Here is a 25450-nt window from a genome sequence, read left to right as displayed (position 1 = left end):
AAGTGGGTATCCTATTCAAAGTATAATAACAATGATTTGTTTGGTTCCATATATGATGCATGCAAAACATGAGATAATCATTACATTCATTAACATGAATTGAGAATTGTTAATTACAACTTCACGAATGACCAAGGGCAATTTACAACTTGAGATATATCTCATATCACCTACTCTTATCTATTTCCTTTTGCTTATCTCTATGCTTGACAACTAGCAGGAGGGGTCATGAGTGAATTTTCCTTATACGAGATAATATATTCGTCCAATGGAAGAAGGTCATCTTGTTCAATACAATGTTGAACCCAATCTACAGATATCGCTATTCTTCCAGGTTGATTACTCAAGTGTTTCAAAATCTCTAGACCTTTCGGATCATCTTGTATTGAATACCCAGAAGAAGGGAAGGTGAAAATACTAGCGTATGAGGGAGATACAATGAATCCTCCTCTATCCTGCGCAATCGGAAATCTTTTGACCTTAGCTGAATGGACTTAATTAAGCAGATATGAAGCTCTGATGACTTACTGATATTGCAATCTCGGTGAATACTTTGTTACTACCTGAACCATGTACGAAAAAAGTCAAAGGTATTATTCCTCTTTCAAAAACCTTCGATCTTGTGGGGTTAGATACTGATGATGTATTGAAACTTCGAGTATGGATCGGAGAAGTAGTACTAGTTGTGCCATCTTTGTCAAGCCGGTACTGCGACGGATTCTGGTTCAGCACTTGAATGATCGACAAGTCATCAGCTTGTAGATTGTTCTTGTTTGAGCTCCTCTGCGGAGCCTTCGCTTCTGCCAGATCTGACTGGAATAGGTGGGTCACAGGTGTTTTTGGTATTTCATCTTGACTCTTACTCCGCGAAAACCCTGTATTATAAGTTAAACGATTGACTATAGACGAACTGGATGGTAGAGTTCAGCAAAACAAACGGAGAGCTGGATTCTTCTCCGTGCTCACTCTTCGTCCTCCTTTTCCCTTTTGACTTCGACTTCTATCTCAAGGTCCACATAGCTAGTCTCCGCATGATGATCTTCAATGAGGAGCTCACTTGTCTGTGGCGACAGTGTTGCAAGCTTATCCAGAGCATCATTGGTTTCATTCCCGCTGACTTTTGCCGGATCGTCATGATTCTCTTCAATTGCCGTATTATCGGTCTGAGTGATTTTCGACTTGTTCAAAGAGTCTTGGGGTACAACCTCGGGCTGATTGACTAGAGAATTTTGATTTTATGTTGGTGGAGACGATGAAGGTGTATCTGGTCTTTCATCGAAATTGGAAATGTTATCAGAAGATTTGTGTTTTGCTAATTTCGGATCATGGGTACCTCTTACCCATTGCTCTTGAGATTAGCATATTGTGAATATGAAGATAGAATACATGTTTTCAATAATGTCTCTAAAGGTTTTTTTTGTAAACTTACTTGATTTCCCATCCATCATAATCTCCCGAAATATCAAAGAGTTTATTATATTTTATACATTGATTTAACCATTCTTCCCTGATAACATGTTTTCTATTATATTTTGACCAGTAATCATTTGAACCAGGTCCAACGAGTTTACTAAAGTGACGAATAAGATCCATTTGAGTCCAATCCCACATTCCAGGTTTCTCTGAATTCAGATTATTCCTATTTTCAATATACCAAATTTGATTTTTCATTTTTGATGATGGAATAAAGGTTATGATGTGAGTGACATATGATTCATATGGTCTAGCATATAGACTACCTCCATTAAACTTGATGAGGCAAAAAAAAAATGACATCGACATGTCAGTTTTAGCTTAAATAAGATTCGAAGTACTATAGATCTTCTTACCCTAATTAAATCTCTAAGATGTAATAAAGTTTTAGAATCATAATTTGACCTATCAATATAAAATGTTAATCCTTTGAAAATGTTACTATGTTTAATGGGTGATGTTTGAGGAATTGTAGGTGGTGATCTTGATTTATTTGTACGATATTTTCTTGACGAAGGTGATAATTTGTCTGAACGATATCTTCTTGATGTAGGTGATGATCTATTATATTCAGTAAAAGGTGAAGGAGATTTTTTTCTATGAGAATATTCACTTGAAGGAGGTGAATAAGTCCTTTCATCCCTATCACGTTTTGGTTGATTTCTTGGTCGATAGGAATCACAACGTTGATAAGACATAATGTAAACGATCAATCAAGAATAAGGATAATGCAATTGGAAAAAGAAATTGGTTAGATTGGGAAAAAAGGAATAGAATGAGGAAACAGCAGATTACATAGTTAGTATGGTTTTATATCAAAAGTGAATATCGCATGAAGAATTGATTGATTCGCACAGACATCATACCCCAATCAATCAATCAATCAATCAATTTAGCATCAATCAACCAACGTAAATTGAAATTATTCAGAAAACATTCTCCTCCCGATATTCTACTTCATCATTCTCCTCTTGTACACCTCGATATTCAAGATGATCGTATAAACGCAATATTGTGATCATTTCTTATTATATTTGAAACGCTACAAGTGTGATTACAGTATCTGTGCTGTAACGATTTTGAACCCTGAAGCTTTTGATATTTCTGAATTTCTGAAACCGTCCCCTAGATATCGGTTTTCATTATTCGTGTCCTTTTCGAAAATGTGCAAGTAATATGGACTCGACGATAAATATTATAACTCAAAGATGAAGAAATATTTGATTTATCATGCTTGCCAGCTATTACAGTCAAATACAATATTTACACATTGTAACAATAAATGCATATGTTAAATTGTTAAATAGATATTTATCCTTAACTTTCATTTCCATCTTTTCTTTTCTTTTCATTTAGATTTTCATTCATTCATCATCCCATAAACTTCCATAACTTTTTCTAACTCCCCATTCTCTTTTTTCTTTTAGGATTGAGAATTCTACTCAAAATTAGATAATACAAATTTCAGAAAAGACGTGAATGTAATAATGACAACTTATGAAGAGAATTTTCTTTCAACTAAAGAAACAAAGAACAAGATAAATTCAAATAAAATGTTGAAACACCAAATAACGTTATAATTTTTTCAAATGTTCAAATAGCTTCATGAATCGAAATTTGAGTATCATTATTTTGTCCATTCGATTTTTCATCTAAAAATCCTTGAGAATTTGTTATATCATATTGAATCTGAGGTAATATCATTCGCACTTGATCTTGTTGTTGATTATATCTTCGTTCGATCATTCCCTTAGTTATGTCGTTTTGTTCTTCTGTATATCCGTTATGATGAGTCGTAAGTATAGAATTTTGTTCAGGAATGATATTTTGATAATCTACATCCATACTTGTATTTCCTTCTCCATCATCATTGTGCTCTTCGCCGCCATCACCTTCTTGGTCTGCTTTTGCTTTCTTAGCTTTTGCTTTACGACCAGGTCTTCCTTCATCCGGTACACCAGGTTGAACAGTCCACCAACCACCTTTACCACCTGAATCGTCTGGAATGCCATCGGGTTTATTCACACGTACAAACATTTTTCTATACAAAGTCAAACTAATCAGCATGGCTGACTAGTCCAAAGAGAGAGTAACGACAAAAAATACTTACTTTAGCGATAAGTTATGCCTTATACTATTCTGCCATCCAGCCGTCTTCTTCTCATCTAACGTCTTGAAGAAAGGGAATCTATCAGCTATCGAACTGTAAATTTGTGATAGTTGAAGTCGGCAATCTGGAGCGTTCTCAATGGCGTGTCGAATCATTTCGTGATATGGGTAAGGTGGTTTACAATCGTATCCTGGAGCATCACCTTCAGTTGGCAATTCATTGACCTTTCGCCCACTTCCATTTGTCGTTGTTGAAGGGCCAGCCAAAGTAGAAGAAGGAATGATAGAAGAGACAATTGAAGATTGGGAGGTAGATGATGAAGTGGGAGCTCTACCTTTTAGAGGGATCGAATTGGAAATCGCATCTTCTTCTCTGTAATCTTCTTGCTCGTTGTGAGTAGTGTCATTCAAAGGTACGACGTAATCGTTTTCTTGTATAGTCGAAGGCAAAAAACCGTTGAACCTGCCTGAGATTGGAGGTGACAATGTACCTCTAGATAGCCTGTTCTTTCTGTATGAAGAAGATGGCCCACCCATAAGTTCTCTTGCAGATCCAATACCACCAATAGTCCTTCGCCTTTTGTGCCCGTGACTTGTTTTCTGATTGAGATTGAGTACAGATGTTATGGGTGACCCTTCCACAGCTTCGGCAGCGGCTAATAGCCCATGTAATTTATCTGAAGTTGAAGCTCTGCGTCGATGACCTAGTTCGAAGTCAGGGGATTGACTAGCATGTCTCTTTCGATGATTTCGATTCATAAAGTCTTTGTTGAGCTGATCAACAGCTTCATCAAGTTGATATTCGGAATTCATGCCATCATCGTCCGGCAAGGATTTAGCTTTTAACGTAGGTGTTTTGTCTGCTAGGGTAGCTATCTCGGCGAATTCTTCAAGAACAGAACGAGCTGGAGTGTCAGGCAGATGTCGTTTCGAGCTCGATATGGGTGAGACCAATGTACTTTGAGTAGGCGAACGAGAAGTCTGCTTGGTACCATTGAGTTCTGTGTTTATCGTCGAAGAGATCTTTCGAGTGACAGGACCACTGGAGGACCGAATAGGTGGTTTAGCAGAATCCTCGACGTCATCCTCATCTGTTATATCTTTACCATGCCATACGAGACCGCGGATGTTTGGTGGTTCTGAAGAGGTTCCAGTCGGGTAATCCCACTGTGAATGAGGGAAAGCAGCTAGTACAGCTTTCGAGATTTCTTCTACTTCCGGTGCTCGAGGGAAGCGTTCGAGAAGTAAGTGTCGGATACCGTTGAGAGGCATACAAGGTGTTAAAACAGTATGCGGCGGAGGGAGATGATGGAAGTTTGTACGTAGCCTATCAGGAGAGCATTGTGTCAGCAACGGATAGATAGCAGCCGAGTTGAAGAACTCAGCAGTGGAGAGAAAGCAGGAGGATTCATAGTCAGAACTAGTTAGAAAAGGGCTGATCATGAATCCACTCACCAAGAGATTAAATCAATACTCGCACCATTCCTCAAGACCATCTTAGCCTGGAAAGCCGGTGCTAATGGACTACTGCCTTCTTTTTTGGGTGTATCAACTACTAACTTGTTTTCATCTCTTTTGATTTCGTTATCTTCCACAGCAACATCATCATCGTCATCATCATCGAATAATTTCCTTTCGATTTTAGTTCTATCACTTGCTAAACCTCTTTCGGATCTACCATATTCACCTGGACGATAAGGTGAAAATGGAGTATAATTTTGATTATGATATCTTGATGAAGGATGATTTGGGTCAAAAGAAGGTGGAAATCTTAATGTACCTATTGTATTACCTCCATTTATTCCTACTCCGGCTGAAGTTGATATTGATATTGTCGATGCAGTAGAAGGTGACATTGAAAGTGGTGTAGGATATAATTTATTTATTGTATGAGGATTAGAAGATTTACGAGGAGATGATCGGGTTGGTGAGGCCTATTATCATTAAAAGTTTCTCTCATTAGCAAGACTAATAAATTGAACATGGATTTCAAGACTCACTATACCTACACCACTGAAATGTTTTTGATTACCTACAGCCATATTAAACACCTTTCGGTGTGTATTTCTGATTGTACAAGTTTATGATGAGATCAATCAATTCAAGATGACAGCAATTTCTTCGTAGTTTTCGTTGCCTTTGATTAATTTGATTCAATGAATATCTGTAGAAAGAAAACGACGTAAAGAATAATTAGCTAATTACAAATAGAGGAAACATTGTAAACAAAGAACAGTAACACGAAGGTGAATGAAATCAATCGTCAAATTGTGAAGAAGATGATAATATTGAATCTCAAGGGACGAAAAGGTAAATGGGATGAACCTAGTATGAAGTATCAAGAAGGGGCTTTTGTTTTCCTCTTCAATGTCTCATTTGAACCTAAACTAACCTCCACTATTTATCAATTCGTCCAATGAAAATGGTACTCACCTGTATTATCCAGCAAAGTTACTAAAAAGTCAAGTCAAGTGTCGCAAGATGTAAGCAAATGGCCTGAATGAAGAGTAGATATTAGCTTGTATAAAAGGTTTTTCAATGATTATAGTCGGGAAAAAGGTTTTTAACATACAATGTGAATCTTAATTTGTACACAAAGAAAGGGAGTTGGAGGATGATAGAATTCGTTCCGTTGAGATCGTCAAAAAATATGATAGAAGGTTAAATTAGACTATCTAAGTCTGTTTTATTCAAATCAAAGTTGGAATGAGCTTGAAATATGAATGATTATAAAGTCACTAATGATATGTAATATGATTTAATGCAATAACAAATCGATCAAGTACAGAGTGATGACTGGTTGGACAGTACTAAGTAGTAGTAGTAATAGTAGTTGTCTGGAATTGGAATTGTATCTCAGGGTAAACTTTACAAAATAACAAAAACAAATAGCAAAAACATGTAAATAATAATAATAATCTGACGTAGCATATAATAATCTGCGTACTCCACTCTTAACCTTGTCTATTTCATTCTTGTACGTATGCATAAGATCATTTGAGAAGATTCTTCATGCTATCATATGCAACAAGTTGTACGTACATACAATGCATAATGCTTTCTATGAGACATGCTACATAATACAACAAGAATAACAAGTTGACCCAAAAATAAAAAGCCACGAGATGTTCGATCGATTGATACGGTGTCATCTTTATCACCATTACCACGTTGTTGGGTTTTTCATGTCAACAAATTCCATAAACGACGTCATTAATACAATAAAAGGGGGATCAAGTAGGTTTTTCGTAGTCTTTTGAAAAATCTATACCCTGCAGAATGATAGATATGTCAGCATGCATAAGGTTATGAATATTAACCGCAAAAAGTTTGAAGGTAACAGATTTGTCTGTATGTCCAGTGAATGAGAAGTTACTCACTTGCTCCTTCATGTGTGTGTTTGTGATTTTCAAAGCTCTGGTGGTCTTCTTTTTCTTTTTGACAGGGCCCACAGGTATGACCTTGGATGGAGCAGGAATGGATGAGCTTGCGGTAAGCTCATCTGTGCAACACAACCAATCGCAAGTTAACAGACCGTCGTTCCTCTGTTTCGCATAATAACATGTTGAACTCACGTTCTGCTAGAAGTTTCGTCACATCATCCGTCTCTGCCATCGGAACATCTGCCCATGAGAAAACGAATTCTAAGTATATTCCAAAACAAGCCCATCAGCGTTTGCTTCAGCGTACATCTCTTTTGAGACGCTGAGCGAACGAAGTGGAAAGGTCTACACCGTGTAGATGTAGATGTATGCAGCAGAGCAATTTTTGCGATCACTAACCATCGTCAACTCTACTACCCGCCAACCCTTTCTCCCGCTCATGATCCCAGAAAACAGTCTTCCATCTCGAATTACCCCCTTCTAATATTCCAACCCCATTTAAATTCTTTCTACCTAAACGTGGAAGTGGTATATCCTTGAATGGTCCCGTCAAACCTCTCATTATCAATATTTCACCTTTACTTTCTAATTCTCCTAAAGGAGCAACACCATTTGGCATAGCTTCTCGTAAGTTTTTGACTGGAATACCTGATGTAGGTGTTGAATGAACTCGTATATGAGATCGTATTTCTGATATGCTATTCAGAGTGAGGTCGGGCTGAGAATTTTATATCTATCATTAAGCCTTCTTCCATAGAAGAATCTTAAGGAATGATACTGGACTTTATGATGTTGTAATTGGACTTACAATATACATGAACACATCGTTTACTTCCTTATACTCTACTTTATCCATACTCTTCAACAGTTCAAGAGCTTCAGCAGCGTCTAGACCAGGAGAGGTCTCTTGTACTCGAAAGTATGCATCATGACCTGACAGAGTTGACGCTCGCTAAAAAGTTATTTGATAATCACTTACATCAGTAAGGCTTCTAAATTAATTCGTTGGGGTGCGGTGGGAAGAGAGTGGTTCATAAGAATATAGGTACTCAGGCGATCCTCAGGAGGGGCAATTTTGAGGGGGGCGACGAAATATTCACCTTCAATTGATGGAATAGATCCAACGCAGCAGTCCTGACATCTTTGTACATTCCATGACTTGCAGAATAGATTGGTCGTCCATCCGCTCCAAGAGGTACATCTGACAAGTGAGAACCAGGTTAGTCTGGTTATAACATACTCGCAAATCTCTATAGCTTTGTGAGAGCCGTGCCCAGAATATAGAACCTACTTGGCTTTGACCTTTTACTCTCTCCTTCTCCATTCTCCTGCTTCACACCTGGTGTGCTCGATGATCTACCATTAGGTTGAGGAGAGGTAGATGCCCATGAAGGTGTTTTACGTTTACCAGGTTGCATAATCTGTACACCAGAATTTCGTCCGGTGGTTAATGGTAGCTCTGAAACGCTCGACAAGCAGCCTAAGCACACTGTAAAACTCTTCAAAGGTAAGAAAGAGACAAGGTATAGTCAGATAAGGAGGTATAATAGGTTATGAATGGATGGATTGCGGTAAGGACTAATTCAAGGTTAAAGGCGGAAGCAAAACTCAACGAGTTCCATGTGGTTTGTACGTAATAATATAGATATAAGATAATATATTACTTGAGTAACGAGAAATCGTGACTGACCTTTTAATGAAATGATATGTAGAAAGTTATTCAGGCTTATTACATTCAAACGTTGTCAGCTTTAGGTAATTATCTTGATTATATTGGCATAGAATTTGTACATATTGTGAATTTTGTATCTTGTCTTGACCTAGAGTGAAGCGAAGATGTTACGAAATAGAATTGGACCACCTTCAACTTCGGCAAAACCTCCTCCTCCTCAAATACCTGTTCCCTCATCTTCATCTTCTTTTCGTTTGGCGAATCGAATAAGTAGAGAAGAAGATAGATATCAATCAACTCCTCATGCAGGGCCTTCACATATACCCACAGATCAACTGAGACCTAGATCACCACCTTTGGCTCCTTCATCTACTAGAAGAAGATCTCGTTCGCCTAGAAAACGAATAAGGGAAGATGAAGATAGATCCAATTTTAAAGAAAGACCTAGAAGATCGTCTCCTCAAAATAATGGTAGATTTGATCAACCATATTATCATGACCTTCCACATCAAGCTAGAAGTGCATCTGGATCACGATGGCAATCAAATGGGGAGTCCTCGTACTCAAATGCTGGTAGATCAATTCAAAATTCAAGTGACAGCATCAGGAAGACAAGTACAGGAACAAGATTCTTCAATAACTTGTCTTTCTGTATACATTCTTCAGGAGGAGAAGGTGATTGGAGGAGGAAAGATGAGATTGATCGTTTAAGGGAAATGATAAGAGTGAGCTTCAGAGCACAAAATTTGTCGTTTGAATCAAATGCTCAAGCTGACGAATTTTATTAGTATCATGCAGGGACTGTTTCTAGATCGCCTTCATCTAAGGAAGTTTCACATATAATTTTACCTCTTAATTCAGGTTATCCAAGAGATGTAGTTTTACAAGTTGATACCTCGGGACCAGATTTAATCTAGAACATCAACAAGATTGGATGGATAATGATATCATTCGTTATTTCGCTCAAAATGTAGGTTTTGTACCTGAAGAAGAAGCTTTGAATGCAAATAAGAAAAAAATCGTACTTAGACAAGAATGGTTAGATGAATGTATAAGACAAAATAGGATAGTAGGTTTGTCAGATCATTATGCGGGATGGGAAATTAAGTAAGTGATGGATGTGTTTTATCCTTGTCTGATTGTGACTTTTGTTGATGATAAAAGGAATAATAGGGGAACTCATGATCCTCAATTTGTTAATATTACACCATTTGGCGAACCGCATCTTTCGTTCGATGAATTTCAAGCTGACACAGCGACAAGGCAGTTATCTGCTCATCAAGCCGAAATGTCGCCTCTTAAAAGTCAGGGCTTCGGTCTGAAGGCTGAATCGCAAGACGTGCCTCCTATAATGTCAGATCGATCTGGAGAAACATCATTGAATTACCCGTTCGTCCGTAGAGACGACCGATATCCGGAAATTCAAGACGAGCAAAATTCAAATCAGCAAAGACCGACAGAAGTACAAGAAGAAGAAGAGGAAGATTCGAAACCCCATATAGTAGAAGTGTCTCGTCCAGAAACGCCGGAACTTCCCTCAACAGATCCACTGCCTATCCCTCCATTATCAAGTCGTATCTCATCTCAATTTGTTGATCCTATACGAGCTATATCACCCGACTCTCAAATCGAAAGTCCCGAACTGACTTCGCGAGGATCAATCCCTAACAAGAAGTCTAGATTATCTTCTGTCGATACACCGTCCGTTTCATCTCAATCCATTACCACTGACTTATTAGGAAGGTCAAAAGGTGTTTTCGGCAGTGGAGTTTTACCATTAGGTTTTCATGTAATAGGTAATTCAAGAGAAAGAAGGTCACTTGAAATGTTAATTACGGTAAGTTTCAATTATCTGATGAAGTGCCTTTCCAATCCAATCATGCCCAGATTGAATGCTAATTTGGTATTTGGCTTATGTATATAGCATACTGGAGGAGGTTATATAATTCCTAAATCCCAAGCGACCATATATGTGTTTCCAATTCCACTTGGAGAAATTCCTACAAATCCAGATCATTTAGAAATTATTGATTATATTTCATCAAATCCTACTCAAGCTGTTGTGACTGAAGATTGGATATACGATTGTATATATGCTAAAAGGCTATTATCACTTGACGAATATAGAATAAATAAATCGAATACTTGTGAAACCTAATTAATAAGTGTTAAAAGTAGAATTAGGCAATGAGTGGTTAGGAAAATATCATTATTGTAATCAATTTTATGTACGCATCTTGCTTGGTGCTGAGATATTTGAGGCATGAATAATCTCAATTGCGAATTTTGAAATACTGTCCAATGAATTAAGGTATGGAATTGAGAATTCAGTGATCGATGTTATTCGATTTAGCGTATTATCATTACATCTCAGAGCAAAATTCCTGGTCCGCAAGAACGGCAAGTCAATCAGTTGAGAGGAAATCATGAATTTCATTCAAAACGCAAGTGGAAATACGAATTTCAATTGCACGAGTATTAATGAAATAATGCAGTAAAATGGCTAAAAATCATACATAACCAAATGATTTGTGTGTCATTCACCATTTATATGATATAACGCCTCCTAATAATATATATTTAATAGAGTATAAATCTCCCCTTTTTTTTTTCTCTGACCTTTCTTTCTATTTAAAAAAATAGGATTAATCATTTATTTAATTATTTAATTTCTTTCTTCAATAATTTGACCAGTTCTAGAAGCATGAGATCTTTGTACATCTGTAATATAATTTTTCATTCTCCAAGGTTGAATTCCTTTTTCATACATTTCATCTAATTCTGCTGGATTTCTAGAAGCAACTTCAGGTAATAAAAAAATTGTTAAAATCCAAACTAAAGTACCAAATCCTAAAAAAATAAAAGCTGTATTATATGTATTATTTCCTAATCTTTTACCTCCATCCACTATTTAAATATGTATATTATATTTATCAGTTTATATTTTTCATTTCTTTTACGAATTTAAATTCTCCAATATTAGATAGAGAACCAAAAAGAAAAATTAAACTTACAAAGCATAATTGGTACTGAAGTATTAAAAGTTAATCCAAAAATAATTGCAATACCTGAACCAAGACCTGAAGTTCTTGCTCGTAATTTTTGACTTGCAACTTCTCCAGCAAAAGACCAACCGAAAGCTCCAACTATTCAAATTCAAAATTAATATCAGTTTTTTTTTGAATAAATTTACAAAGAGATGAATTTGAAAGAAACTTACGACCAACAGATCCAGCTGACCAAAAACAAGCAGCAGTTATAAGTAAATCTTTTGTAATTTTTGTATGTTTAACATGACCTAAAATACCAATTACAAGAAGCATAGAACAACATAAAGCACCAAGATAGATTACAATATTTCTTCTACCAAATCTATCAGTTGTTAAAGCGAAAATTATAACGAAAAAAATTTTAATACCAAATAAAATTGAAGTAATTTCAAAAGCATTTGTAAAACCTGCTTCTTTAAAAAATAAAGAAGCGTATACAGATAAAAAAGCTAAACCTGTAAGTTGTTGACATGATGCAGGTAATGAAGCTGCTAAAGTTCTTTTAAAATTTGTTCCTTTAAAACATTCAATATAAGATCTTAAAATTCCTTTCCAATTATGTTCTTCAAGACCTAAAGCTGCTAAACGTTCTTGTTCTTCAACTATAATATTTTTAATTACTTCATATTCACTTTCTACGTTGTATCCCTTGACATTACCATTAACTCGTTTGAGAACTGCGATACCATGTTCATGAAGACCTCTAGCGGCGAAGTAGGCTATATAACACATAGGTAAATAAAAGATCATTTTGAATATCACAATGAAAGAAGAAGGCTTACAAGGGGTTTCAGGAAGGTAAAGGAAAATAGGTGCCATGATACCTAAGAAAGCCCATTGAGTTAAGATAGGGATTTTGTATTCATAATCTCCAAGAGTCTTTTTACAGATGAATAAAATTAAAGGTCCCATAAATCCACCAGTATGGTTCCAGGCCGAATAAGCAAGCAGCATACCTGAACCAAGTTCACGAAAATCAATATGTTGCGTCGTAAATACTAATCCAATTACTCACCTCCTCGAATATTAGCTGGAGCCCATTCTGCCACGTAGATGGGTAAAGTAGCTTGAAGACAACCAATACCAGTACCAGCCAAAAACTTGGCGGCAGCCCATTGAGACCAATTTGTAGTGAAAGTTTCAATCATGATGGACTATTTCCGTATCGTCAATTACATCTTGACGGGAAGGTAAACGCTTACTTACTGCAAAAAGAATTAACCACAGAAGATATAACATGTATTTTCGACCAATTCGATCGCTAATAGGAGTCAAACCCCACATTCCGACTAATTGACCACTATATAATTGTTTAACGTCAATAGAGATAATAGTAAGAAACGAAAAGAAGCTTACAGAGACTGTACAGCTCCCCAAGTCGCAGTTGCATGAACAGTTAAAGCGATTTTTCCAGCTGCATTTTTTTCGCCTTTTGAACAACAGTATATTCAGCGATGAAAGAGACATGAATGATTACTCTTTCAACTTACCAACTCGATTGACAAAACCGGGATTGGCAATGATAGCACCGTTCAAGTTGACCTGAAGATTTCAAGCGTTAATCTTCGAAGCTGATGTAGAGTTAAAATGTAAGAAATTTTACTTGCTTGATATCCATCACAAGCAGCTGCGAAACAAATCATATTACAGATTAAAATTGCCTAATTGTCAGAAGGAAAAATTCAGCTTTTTCTTCGATTATCATTTTATTATAGAGATAAACTAACCTTCCAAAACCTTTTAACAGTTTCCCATCTTGATAAATTATCAAGTTCAGATTTAAGTACTAAAGTCTTAAAAACTTCATCTTCACCTTTATTATCTTCTATATGAGATTCATAAGGTTTGATCTCATGAGTTTGAGGAGCAGACATCTTATTCAAAAAGATTATCAGTGTTAGTTTTTTACAACAATTTGAGCTAGTCTGTGGGCTTGAAGCTCCTGGAATCCAAAGACGAAGAGGTTATATATACACCTGAAAACTTTCCCGAAATAAACAATACTTATTCAGTCAGGTAGTTAGTTTGGTTGCTTGAGTTTCAATGGGTATAGGTAGATCATTATTCCGCAAATCTGAACAAAGGAACAACATCTTTCCGTCCGACATCATTTTCTTCTTTACCGAATACCGAATTGAGCAGACTGAAAGAGAGGACAATGCAGAAGAATTATTCGGAGTTTATAAGATGAATTCCCCACGGAGTCAAGTGGGGGAACAAATAGGGCAAAAGCGGAGAAGTGAGAATAAAGGAATGATCACATCCTCTAAAGCTCGGACCTAATTGAATTGAATCTCTGTAGAACGGTATAAAATCATTCCATGGTCTTGAAGAAAACCGAACTAAATGTAATGTCTTGGCGTTTAAATCTCAGGGTTTCATTTCGAAATATCCACTTTTATTAAGCTTGTCTTTCTTTTGGTTCTTACGCCATCATTATTTCATGTGATCATACTTTAAAAGTATCCACCGGGATCTATCTTATGCGTTTTTCTTTTGATCGGTAAATGATGGCTTCCAAATCATACGAATAAGGTCGGCAGTCGTTTCCGATGTTCCTATGTTCCTAAGTTGATTGAGATGAACAAAGATTCTGGTAGCTAGCCCTCTTGCATTCCTGAATAGCAGATCTCTCATATAAAAATCCACTTCGGATTAATGACATGCCGCCATGGATTGCCCAAAAGACATTCCTGTGCAGATCCCCGAAGACTTGGTGACTGTTTGATGGGCATATCGGGCCTGCGAGCTCCGTCGTCTGGCAGTCACGTTGTCCGTTGACTGCTCTCTTTTCCCAAATTGAGATTAAGGATACTGCATACGACATGCCTTGGGGTTCAAATCAGCACCCGCCATCATGAATAAGGTCGCTTCTGAGTCATGAAACAGTAAAACCACATCATGCAACCTTCTCTCGACCGTTAATGCGCCTTCCTGATATCTTTGCCTCTTCTTCTTCTGAGGACTCTAACGTATCTTCATATATCACGCCATCATCCACTACTCCTCCTCTTCTAGCTGCATTCTCGTCAAATATACCTCCAGGGCCGGATGACGGTCGGGAGAATATTAACCTGGGTGTGATGATTGGGTTGAAAGGCGAAGGCGTTGAAGAAGGTGGTATAAGGATATTGATGAGATAAGCTGTTGATAAGCCGAGTACTAGAACGCGTGTGAAGGATCAGTAGGGGATAATCCGTGGGCAGCCATCAAATGTCATAACTCACATAAACCAGATAACTTTTCTGGTGGATTGTGGAAATATATACCAGTCATCAGAACCATCCAGCACCATATCCCAACTAGACCACTCGCTGCAATACCTGACCATTTATGTATTATAGGTACAATCCCTACATCCCTTTTAACGAGTTTTCTTCTCTTTGTACTTGACTCCACCCATGATCTCCATGTTTCTGCCAATTCTCTACCAAGGACCATCGCGCTCAGTGTCAAGAGGAAAGCATGACCTGATATATCAAATCCTCTGTGCCATCGGGGTCTAGGTAATGCTTGTAGTGATTCGTGATCCGAAGTTGCTTTCAAATCAGCGTATGAAGGTATAAGAGAGAAAAGTTGAGGGAAGGTATTGGCGTTCAAAGGAACTCCTGTACAGAATTGATGAGGTAAGGGCACGTATATCTTTCCAGCTTGATTCTGTGCAATTGTTCTTGAGCTTTCACCAGCAGTGAACAAGGATGGAAATATGTCTCTTGCAGCTTTGAGGTTCACTCCTGTTGGCAAAGGTACTGCACAATTACCTCCTGTCACAGCTATAATTCTATCACCTAAACCGGCTCCGAAAAACCATCTTGTGAATAATAACCAAGCTATTGTACCTAGAACCCATACTCCCAGCCTTCTTGCTCTTGACCCTGGGCCAGTGTTGATAGATGAAGGAGAGGAGGTGGATGTGAAGAGATGAATCAGGTATACAAGGGATGTCCAACCCCAGGCTCGCTTGACGAAGATGACGTTAAGGAGATTCGATTTTCGAGCGAAATATGCAGCTCTGTGAGGAAGAAAATGATGGTGAATTTCAGATGTGTCAAGAGAGGATGAACGAACAATGGAATACAGGATACCGCATCTATCAATCAGAATAGTCAGTAATGCGTTGTATTGATGCCAGAAAGGCAGTCAAGGGGTTCGTGAAATCAAAGGATATTGACGGTATCCCGTGCGTTCGCCGCTATTTCAAGCTAACTTACAGCATCAGGGAAGTAATTATTCCTGCCAATACAATTTGCTCGTTCTCCGATGCCCTTTCTAAGAATGTTTGAGGAGTGAGAGAAGCGGATTGAGAAGTTGAGGTCATGCTCATCCGCCTTGCCGCCGGAGATTTAGGTTTGATATCGATAGGAGAAGCGTGGGATGCAGAATTCGATCGTCGGTGCGGAGTCGTTATTGTGGGACGAGTCGACTTGGGAGTCGAAGGAGGCTGAGGGGAAGACATTGTGCGTTGCAGAGCAAGAATCTCTGAGCGAAAGCCTAATTGGGAAGACAGTTCGGTGAAGGGGTTGATCTTTCAAAAAAGTTGGTAGAAAAAACCGCGTCCTTAACGGAATTTGATATAGCCTCCTCAACACTACTATCTTCAGTCAGTGTTACTCGATAAAGGCTGTACTCTTAGTGTACTCTTTCGCAGTATGCGTTGCATAGCATGGCCAAGACAAATGAGGAATGGTGACATTGAATCTCAACTACGACGCGTCAAAACGGGACCAACGGGTCTAGCGGCAAGTGACAATGATAATGACGTAATTGATCGCGAACAACGACCTTCTTACAACGTGGATGACATTCGACGCATCCTCACACACTCTTCCGTTGTACTTATTTACTCATCAGCTTGTTCCTTATTATCGAAATCTCACCAATGCAAGAAAGTCGGAAGCAGTCGCTCTCGATCAATCCTATGGGCATCATGCCACCACTGGGACTTTCGGAATTGTCAGAACTTATCTCGGCCGTTCGTCTAGTTCGAACTAATTACGTCTTTGATCACTCCTTTTAGCCCGGTAATGAAGGGCTGTTTATTGATTTTATGTGCGAGCTCGATTTGATGTGCCAAGGAGGATCATCGCCTCATTGGACCTCATCGAAGGCATCGAGCATCAAGATGATTGGATGAAAATGACCGTCCGTTTTCTCACATTCCGTCAACATGAAAACTACTTGTACTACAATCTTTCTCACGAGCTGAAATGGTCCACTGCCATCTTCAAGGTATATCGATTACCCCTTTGTGTAAGTCTAAAAGAGGAAGGACCTAAGAATCTCAAACATCCGTTCTTGAATTCCCCCTTCCTTTCAACGATCCCGCTTTAAGAACAAGATGCGAACCATCTATCCTGCAAAGGATTGATCAACAAAGGAATTGATATAGTATGATGAAGGAGAGGTTGGAATACATAAGAAATAAGTAGCTTTGATCCTCATCAATATCTCCTATATTTCTTGCAATTAAAGCTCTTAAATGCCAATCCACGACAAAGACCAACAATTGCTTTATCCTCTCTTACATTTGGTTGTGTTTAGCTTTTTCTCCCACCATATATGTCATATTTAAGTCAAATCGCAGTGACTAAAATCTAAAAGAAAAGATCATCATCCCCAATCCAGTTTCATCCCGTCGAACCACTTTCACTCTTTTTCACTTGTACGAATACTGAATTCATTAAATCAACTCTAGCTTCATATAGTATTTTATATTTAGTAAGAGGCAGATTACCATGCTAAAGTTTTTCACCCTTCCCTATGTCTTGGGATCCCTTTTGGTCCTCGGTGTAGCCCAAGCTTGCTTCTACTATGTCTATCTTGAATCACCTTACGACTACTGGGACCGATACTGTAAAGTTGGAGTGAGTATTTCAAGCCTCTTGTAGGATATCGTAATTTGTCAAGCTGATGAAATCCTATAGTGTGTCGGTATGAATAACAATGATGAGAATTTTAATCAATGTTGTCTTCCTATGACTTCCGGTCAAACTACTCCTGCCGTTTGTGCTACTTTATCAGCTTCTTGTGCTGCTGCAGGTACCGTATGTCCTCCTTGGGGATCTGGTGTTCCAACTTCAAATGCACCTTCAACTTCTGGTCCACCAGCTTCTTATACTCCACCTGCATATAAACCTCGAGATGTAGTACCAAGTACAGAAACTGTTTGGGTAACTGAAACTTCAACTACACCTTGCGCTAGTCCTTCACCTACAACTAATAATGCTGCTGTACCCACTACTTCTGCCCCTGAAGAATGTGATTGTGAAGGTGAAGATCAAGGTGAAACTTCGAATGCTGCTGCTGTTCCAACCGGATCAGCTCCTGCTCAAGGTGATGCCCCTTCTGCAGGTGTTCAAACAGATAATAGAAGAAGAAGAAGAGGATTGATGATTCGTGATAAATGTGTTTGCCCAACTTCAACTTCTGCTTCCTCAGTACCATCGACTACTGCTCCTCCACCTGTAACTTCAAACGCTGCTGTTCCTACTTCTTCTTCTCAATGCGTTTGTCCAACTGGTTCAGCTCCAGGTCAAGGTGATGCTGCTCCTGAAGGTTTCCAAGGTGATAGGAGAGATATGGGTTCAAATGGTGAATGCTCTTGTCCAGGAGAAACAGGTAACGCTGCTGTACCTACAACTTCTTCTTCTTCTTCTACTCCTCCAACCACCACCTCTTCTACTCCTGAAGGAACTGAAGAATGTGAATGTGATTGTGAAGAAGAAGGTAAAACTTCTAACGCGGCTATACCAACTGGATCAACTCCAGTTGAAGGTGATACCCCCTCACAAGGTGTTTCAACCGACAACAGAAGAAGAAGAGGACTTAAAGTTAGAGGAGGTGAATGTGTTTGTCCTACATCAAGTAGCGCTGCTGTTCCTTCAACAGGTAACGCTGCTGCACCTACTACTGCACCTACTGAGCCTAAACCTTGTGAATGTGCTCCCTCAAGCTCAGCTCCTGGAGAAGGTAGTGCACCAAGCCGAAGAGGATTCATGGTTAGAGATAATTGCGTTTGCCCAACTACTGGTAATGCTGCCATTCCAACTACTTCAGCTCCAGGAGAAGGTAAGCTTTTTTTTATCTCCCTATTAGTTAGTGGTCTTGACGTTTTTCTGACAATCTCCACTTTTCTAGGCAATGCCAATCCTGATTACAGCGGATCCGACAATAGAAAACGAAATGCTCCACCTTCATATTTTGTCGGTGATAAGAAATCTCAATTACCAGGAGAAAACTTTAAATTTAATAAGAGAGAAGTTAATCCTACTCAAACAGTCACTTCAACTACAACAATTACAACTGATGATTGTGCTATGCAAACTGCTCCTACCACAGGAGAAACTTCTGTAGCTGCTGTTCCTACTACTTCTGCTGCCCCATCCCCTACTGGTAGCGCTCCCTCCGAAGGTAAGTTGGGTATTTATTCCGTAAATTATCTAGTTGAACTAATGTGAATGCCAATCTTCATAGGTGATATCAATACAACTTTCATAGGTGGTGATAATAGAAAGAGATCTTATGGTAGATGGAGAGGTCTTTAAGCGGTTTTTATAGGTTTAATGATTGTTATTTAATTCCCCAAATACAGTGTGTTAGGGAAAAAGAACGATGGTTGAGCATAAGTTGTTATATAGATTAGATTATATACCTTTTTATACTGAAAACCAAAATCCAAAATAGAGAGAGAAATACTTAAAGTAAACAAATTAAAAAATCGTACTCCCATTTCCTTTCACATTGTATATACCGTTTCATACCTATTTACATATTCTGGACACTTAATTCGTTTCATGTACTCTTCTTGTGTATAGCCAAAATGTATGAATCAGAGTGTATAGCGTACAAGGTGGAAATCCTAATTTGCCCTCTACTGAAAGGACACAGAGAATGACGATCATGAACAAGACTCATAACAGGATTTTACGGATTGATTATTTCTGAGCTAGATCCCGCTTTAACGAAATATACTATTATGAAATTACGATGATGATAACCTCGATGATCACATTCAAATGTTGAGCCACAAACGTAATGTTCAAACGTAGATCTTGGTCTGAGACATCAAAATAAATTGGATCCCTAACCAAATTAATACAATTTGTGATATCGTTATGAATGATTTAAGAAAACGCGGCGATCAAGTCTTCATTGCGATTCGCGGGATTACCAATTCTGTGGTCAGGAAGGGTGACTATGGAGACTTCAGATCTGAGAGTGTTCACCAATTTTAGATATATAACATCTATTTCAAACGATGACGAATGTAATGATCAGCCCTCTCCCAAAAAAAACATATCCCTACCTAAACATTACCCCTTTGTTTGGTTCCTAACATATAACATGCATGCCGCTTAAAGTAAAATTCCAGTTGATTTCAGGGTTTCTTTTAAGGATATAGTTTAAGTTGGGTATAACATGCTTGCAATTGATCGACGCGTCATTAATAGGTAACGTTAATAATAATATTTGATGTTTTAAAATAAACGAGTGAAATATGTTAGTAAAATAACCCTTTTTTAATGAGGGGTTTCTAACGAAGATAAAGTCCATTCGATGGTTTATACAATTTATCAGAAATGGTAATTCATTTTATATGCATTACGGTATTTGATAGACAAGCAGGGCTCATTGAAACTCGAAATAGATAAAAGTCTTTTTAAATCATTGGATTTTCAAGATATTAAAACATAACATTTGTATTACCTTTCAATCGGAACTCACCATCAATGCTAAATGGGTTCTTGTTAATGAGATCTCAATTGTTATAAGAAATATCATTCACACACTCACCGCTAGCAATCTGTAAAACATCCTTTAGAACGTGTACAGTTTTAATAGTAGGAGAATTTAGAGTTATTCTTGAATTATCCGCTTTACCTGGAATCACTGAGCCATCCAAGTAAATTTAAACCTCATTCCGGTCCTCAATCTCACATACCTGAACAGATTTACTCAACAACATTATAATCTAACAGAACAACAAGGTGACCTCAGCAGGAATTGAAGGATTCATCTATCACAACATAATTGCGACTTAAAGAAAGATCAACGAACATTTCTAAATCGGCATATCGGATGTTTGAAATTTACCAAATTTGATCGATCGGATAGGCATTTGGAAGAAGGAGGTATGATTGTAGAAAGCGCAATGTCGGACACGAGTGGATGGATAGAGAATAGTAAAGGTCTAGTAGTGGATACTGCACAAATTATCGCTAGATCAGGTCATTATGGACTCAGCGATACAGTTGTAAGAGTAAGTTTTATTTAAAATACACAAAATTAATTTATGTGATATGAATATAATAATGAATTTGGTGAATAGAATGCAGGAATAGCAGCAAATGTAGCTGCAGCTTTTAGTTTAGCTACAACATTAGGTTTTTTAAGTTGTTCAATTTGGATTTATTCTTATTCAAATTGTAGACATACATTAGATAGAATATCATTCAGATTATTAGTAATTGCTATGTTTTGGGAATTTTGGTATTCTTTTAATTTCTTACTACTTTTTATTAATGTGAGTTTTTAATTCTTGATAACTTTTTAATATTGTTACATTATATAATATAGATATTGAGTTTGATCGTTTACTTTTTTAAAGGATACGATTTACCTACCTGGACATTCACTTGGACCTAAACATTGTACGGCGGGTGTATACTTCCTTGTTAGCGCAATGAGTGTGTAAGTCCTCGAGTTTCTTCTTCAAGTTGGTTATGGACTTATGATATGACTATTTTAGGGTCGATTTTTTAATCATGTTTATTGCACTTAATCTCTTTTTGACTATTAATATGGGTATAAATCCAGTTCAATTTCGTAAGCACTTTTATCTCCCCTTGGATACATGTACTGATCAAGAAGGGAGAAATATAGATTTGGAAAGATGGTATATCGGAATATCATTATTGTTAGGGTACATGATTCCTCTAGCATCAGCTATAAAAGAACATTTTGGATGGGATTACGCTTTAGGTACATGTTGGATTAACGGATCAGGAAATCATACTAGATTAAAATATCTAATAGAAGGAATTTACATTACACCTATTATCACTTGTACAATATCTACAATTTGCGTAACTGCTGTTTTAATTGTACTATTTAGACAAGGTAAAGCAACTAGTAAAGCTTTATTTGGTGGAATTGGAGGAAAACAAGAAATTTCATCAGATGAAGAAGATATTGGCTGTGGTTTAATGATAGGTAATTTATCTTTAGGTCCTTTATCAGCTTCTTCAGGATCAGGATCAGGATCAGATCAACGTTCTTCTTCTTTAAATCTTATGTCGAATTCGTCTGGATCCCCGAACTCAAATACAACAATAACGACTACCACAACAAATGGAGATTTAGAAAAAGATGAAGGAGAAAAAGTAAAAGTAAAATATGGTATACCAATATTATGGAAACTTAAAGATGAAATGAATAACTTCGCTCATGGAAAAGGATGGCGTACATCGAAAGAGATTCATTCAAAACAAGGAGAGAGTTATTTCAATTCTTTATCAGATAAATTCCTTGGTATAGCAATTAAAATTGCTTGGTATCCTATCACATTGTTATTCGTCAATGCTATTTTAATGAGTGAGTTGTTCAGACATAACAATTCTCTTTTGGCGAGAAAAAAAAGCTGATTGTATTTTTAAATATAGTTGGAGATTTGGTTATTGCTGCTCGAGGAGGAGCTAAAAGTCAAAAGACGATATGGTTATATTGTGTATATTATTTCTTTTATGGTGGAAGAGGAATTTGTATTGCTGGACTTGCTATTATAATTGATCCAAGTTTGGTTAGGGGTATGAAAGCTGCATGGAGAGAAAGAAAATCGAGAAAAAATCAAGATATATTACCTGCAATTACTCAGTCTTCACCACTCGAAAGTACACTCTCACCGGCCTTACATGGCCGTACACAATTATCAACCACACTCAATTCATCGCCTTCAAACGTTGGTCAAACCGTATCGATGCCTATCATGAGAAGAGGGAGTTCAGATCGTTCTTTTGACTTTGCATCTGCTTTAGCATACATTCCGAAACCAGCTCAAGCATCTCAACGCAATTTTATCCAGAATCCTACAGCAACACTTCCTGTTTTAGAACTGGATGAATCGTATCTAAACCAAGAATTAGATACAGCAATTTTAGATAATCCTTCTCCGCAGGAAATTGGTGTCCCAACTGACCAACGATCGCTCATGCGCTCATCAACTTTGACGTCAATTTCAACAGCGAAGAAAACAGTGTTGAGTTTTATACCTACTCCTACTGCACCGACTTCAACTTATCGACCTGTGATTGGAGGTGGTGGAGGAGGAGGTAGAACAAAGATGAGAGTGAGGGAACAGAAGTCACTTGATCCTGAGATATTACGCCGGAGGGAAGAACAACGTAGAAGGCAAGAGAGGGTTAAGGAAATTAAGAAGAAATTTGAAGAAGTTCAGAAGCATTTGTAACATATAGATAATCGATACTTAGATGAGATACGCTGATACGTTGTATACTAGTTTTACGAAATTATTCATTGAACTTGATGAATATTGTGGTGTGGTCTTTCGTTCACAGGAAGAATGTTTGTAATCGTCACTGAGACCGCATAAATGCCAAACTAGGAACTTTCATACGATTCATATCATAATATAGCTACATAATACTTCAGACTAATAGTCATAACCTAGACGATCGAAAGAGTGACGGTAAGGGTAAGTGACCTATTGCTTGTTCATACCAAGAGCGTCCTTAGCTTTGTCGGCTATGGAAGTTTGGTTCTCGTTAGAGTTACCGGAGACGGCATCTCCGATCTCTTGGGTGTAAGATTTTTGAGATTGGGGTTGACCAGTGGAGGCAGCAGACTACGTACATATGGTCAGCACAAGATTATGGGATAGGAGAGCGAAGAGAAGATACTCACGTCAGCTTTACCGGCTAACATGTCTTTACCTTGTTCGAGGTATGTTTTCTCGGAATCGGGTTTAAGAGCGGCACCAGCCTCTACAAAGGGGAATAAAAGTTAGTTTAAGGATTCAAAGGATTCAAATGAGTGAGGAAAGGAAAGCCTTTCCACATTGACTGTGCGGTGTATATACAAAGCGGGGCCGGAGGATAGGGCAAGGGCAAACGATGAAACTTACTGTCAGTGAGGGATTGTCTACCAGTGTCGGACATTGTGTTTGTTATTTGTTGTTTGGTCTGGTTTTGGTGTGGGTTTAATTTGAGAGTTTTGTGGATAAGAGAAAGAAAAGGAATGAAAGGAATCTCAAGCGGCAAGAAAGGTGTTTATATACCTTTGATATGACACGTTTACATTATTCTAGTTCATGGGAGAATATAATCTTACCGGGTAACAGGTGACATATTATTGTCGGCTAACCGAGTAAAGACAGGGTGATGCTCGTTAATGACGACATTTGATATGAAGAGACTACTAAATACTAAGGATACTCACTCTGTACCAACACACATGAAGACCGGTGACGTACTGATGGTTCCTGAATCTCGTTACCTCATCACTGGAATTCGCCACACCTAGCGGAACCATTGTTGAATGACACGTGGTCGTCGGTAAGATATGACGTAGTTATGAAATCAAACCAAATCCCGACTGAATAATGAGTGATGGAATCTTTGCACGACATCGAAATTTCCACCAAGTCATCTTTGTTCTTTTAAATCTTTACTCTTTAATCAAACGAAAATATCAAACGATTATAACGAGTTTATTTTATTACACATACGTACAACACCAAAAACACATACACAGTGAGTCTTCCCTTCAGTCTAATTGTTGGTTCAAAATCCCAACGTAGGAATGTTCTTATGCTGATCTGTCTTCATTAAAATCCTCAGATGTCTGACGCTCAAGCTATCGAACAACAAAACCCAGGTCTTGACACTAAACACGATTCCGCTGGTGCCAAGCACCCAGCCACTGGTGGATCAGGTAAGTTGATCAAATGATTACGATTGGGGATAGAACAACGCTTACTCTTAAAAACACTGTAGGTAACCCTCAAACCGGAGAACCATACGAGATCGCTAAACCAGATGCTCATAAAAGACTTGACGGTAAAGATGAACGATCTCACCCTAATGCTATTGAAGATGCCAAACGAGTTGAGTCATTAGAGAAAGAAGCTGAAAAAGCACATGAAGATGCTCTTAGACACCCTACAGCAGCTGCTTTGTCACACGGTAACAAACCCTCTTCAGGAGCTGTTAAGGATGAGAAAATCCTCGATGATGAAGAAGAGGAATTGAGAAAGAAGGATGAAGCTAAGAAACAATCTGCTGAAGCCCATAAGCCAAAGCACCATTAAGCGTGTAGTTCATGTAGGGTTAGGAGGTAGAGAAGGTAAAAACAGTAGCATTTACATATGAAGTATATTATTCAATTCCAATTCAATTCCAATTCAATTCATGCATTGTAGCATACATCACATCAATAGGGAACAGTCTCAATAACATTGTGCATACAGACATGATCACCTCTTGACTAAATAGGGGGGATAATCGCGTGTCCGTCACGTTGCATCATGCCTCCACATTTACTGTTCATCTGCTCTCCGTTCGAAAAGTTGGGACAAGTTTGCAATATGAGGATATAAGATTGACAAAAGATATCCGAGAGTGACCTACAACTTTGAAGCGAGTTCTCATTGCTTGACACTTTTCTGATCGACCAAGAAAGTCTGTTTGACGTTTCTCTGTCCAGCCTGGCAACGAGTCGGGTACAATTACAAGTCTGTACTTCCTCAG

General features: G+C 38.0%; 10 protein-coding genes across 10 annotated transcripts; 4 read left to right on the top strand and 6 right to left on the bottom strand.

Moving 5' to 3' along the window:
- Positions 1-200: 200 nt before the first annotated feature.
- Positions 201-2171, bottom strand: I206_106254 (uncharacterized protein; the record flags this gene model as incomplete). Its single annotated transcript, XM_019156804.1, has 6 exons — positions 201-455; positions 529-910; positions 967-1219; positions 1341-1348; positions 1430-1749; positions 1830-2171. The coding sequence occupies 6 exons, from the start codon at positions 2169-2171 to the stop codon at positions 201-203; spliced, it is 1560 nt and encodes a 519-aa protein (XP_019010606.1).
- Positions 2172-3066: 895 nt separating this feature from the next.
- On the bottom strand, positions 3067-5624 carry I206_106253 (uncharacterized protein; the record flags this gene model as incomplete). The annotated part of the gene is made up of 4 exons (XM_019156803.1): positions 3067-3514; positions 3584-4909; positions 5038-5516; positions 5583-5624. The coding sequence occupies 4 exons, from the start codon at positions 5622-5624 to the stop codon at positions 3067-3069; spliced, it is 2295 nt and encodes a 764-aa protein (XP_019010605.1).
- Positions 5625-6815: 1191 nt separating this feature from the next.
- Positions 6816-8383, bottom strand: I206_106252 (uncharacterized protein; the record flags this gene model as incomplete). Its single annotated transcript, XM_019156802.1, has 7 exons — positions 6816-6854; positions 6963-7084; positions 7158-7226; positions 7365-7683; positions 7774-7917; positions 8066-8166; positions 8257-8383. 7 exons carry the CDS (start codon positions 8381-8383, stop codon positions 6816-6818), a joined length of 921 nt encoding a protein of 306 aa, XP_019010604.1.
- Positions 8384-8801: 418 nt separating this feature from the next.
- Positions 8802-10795, top strand: I206_106251 (uncharacterized protein; the record flags this gene model as incomplete). The annotated part of the gene is made up of 5 exons (XM_019156801.1): positions 8802-9362; positions 9426-9498; positions 9555-9744; positions 9811-10474; positions 10562-10795. The coding sequence occupies 5 exons, from the start codon at positions 8802-8804 to the stop codon at positions 10793-10795; spliced, it is 1722 nt and encodes a 573-aa protein (XP_019010603.1).
- Positions 10796-11302: 507 nt separating this feature from the next.
- On the bottom strand, positions 11303-13561 carry I206_106250 (uncharacterized protein; the record flags this gene model as incomplete). Its single annotated transcript, XM_070203279.1, has 10 exons — positions 11303-11544; positions 11652-11783; positions 11858-12406; positions 12470-12643; positions 12703-12841; positions 12894-12987; positions 13044-13116; positions 13178-13229; positions 13295-13348; positions 13415-13561. The coding sequence occupies 10 exons, from the start codon at positions 13559-13561 to the stop codon at positions 11303-11305; spliced, it is 1656 nt and encodes a 551-aa protein (XP_070059380.1).
- A 1025-nt stretch (positions 13562-14586) lies between these two features.
- Positions 14587-16143, bottom strand: I206_106249 (uncharacterized protein; the record flags this gene model as incomplete). The annotated part of the gene is made up of 3 exons (XM_019156799.1): positions 14587-14849; positions 14915-15777; positions 15899-16143. The coding sequence occupies 3 exons, from the start codon at positions 16141-16143 to the stop codon at positions 14587-14589; spliced, it is 1371 nt and encodes a 456-aa protein (XP_019010601.1).
- Positions 16144-17422: 1279 nt separating this feature from the next.
- I206_106248 (uncharacterized protein) lies at positions 17423-19231 on the top strand (the record flags this gene model as incomplete). The annotated part of the gene is made up of 4 exons (XM_019156798.1): positions 17423-17551; positions 17612-18755; positions 18825-19097; positions 19161-19231. 4 exons carry the CDS (start codon positions 17423-17425, stop codon positions 19229-19231), a joined length of 1617 nt encoding a protein of 538 aa, XP_019010600.1.
- A 1607-nt stretch (positions 19232-20838) lies between these two features.
- Positions 20839-23151, top strand: I206_106247 (uncharacterized protein; the record flags this gene model as incomplete). Its single annotated transcript, XM_070203278.1, has 6 exons — positions 20839-20946; positions 21016-21210; positions 21295-21377; positions 21436-21512; positions 21570-22280; positions 22349-23151. 6 exons carry the CDS (start codon positions 20839-20841, stop codon positions 23149-23151), a joined length of 1977 nt encoding a protein of 658 aa, XP_070059379.1.
- Positions 23152-23406: 255 nt separating this feature from the next.
- On the bottom strand, positions 23407-23860 carry I206_106246 (uncharacterized protein; the record flags this gene model as incomplete). The annotated part of the gene is made up of 3 exons (XM_019156796.1): positions 23407-23547; positions 23607-23686; positions 23827-23860. 3 exons carry the CDS (start codon positions 23858-23860, stop codon positions 23407-23409), a joined length of 255 nt encoding a protein of 84 aa, XP_019010598.1.
- A 681-nt stretch (positions 23861-24541) lies between these two features.
- Positions 24542-25011, top strand: I206_106245 (uncharacterized protein; the record flags this gene model as incomplete). Its single annotated transcript, XM_019156795.1, has 2 exons — positions 24542-24635; positions 24698-25011. 2 exons carry the CDS (start codon positions 24542-24544, stop codon positions 25009-25011), a joined length of 408 nt encoding a protein of 135 aa, XP_019010597.1.
- Between the last annotated feature and the right edge of the window lie 439 nt (positions 25012-25450).

The sequence above is a fragment of the Kwoniella pini genome, chromosome 8 (assembly GCF_000512605.2).
Source record: "Kwoniella pini CBS 10737 chromosome 8, complete sequence".
Taxonomy (NCBI): Eukaryota; Fungi; Basidiomycota; class Tremellomycetes; order Tremellales; family Cryptococcaceae; genus Kwoniella; species Kwoniella pini.
The sequence above is the reverse complement of the archived record's forward strand: the minus strand, read 5'-3'. Positions and strand labels throughout refer to the sequence as shown.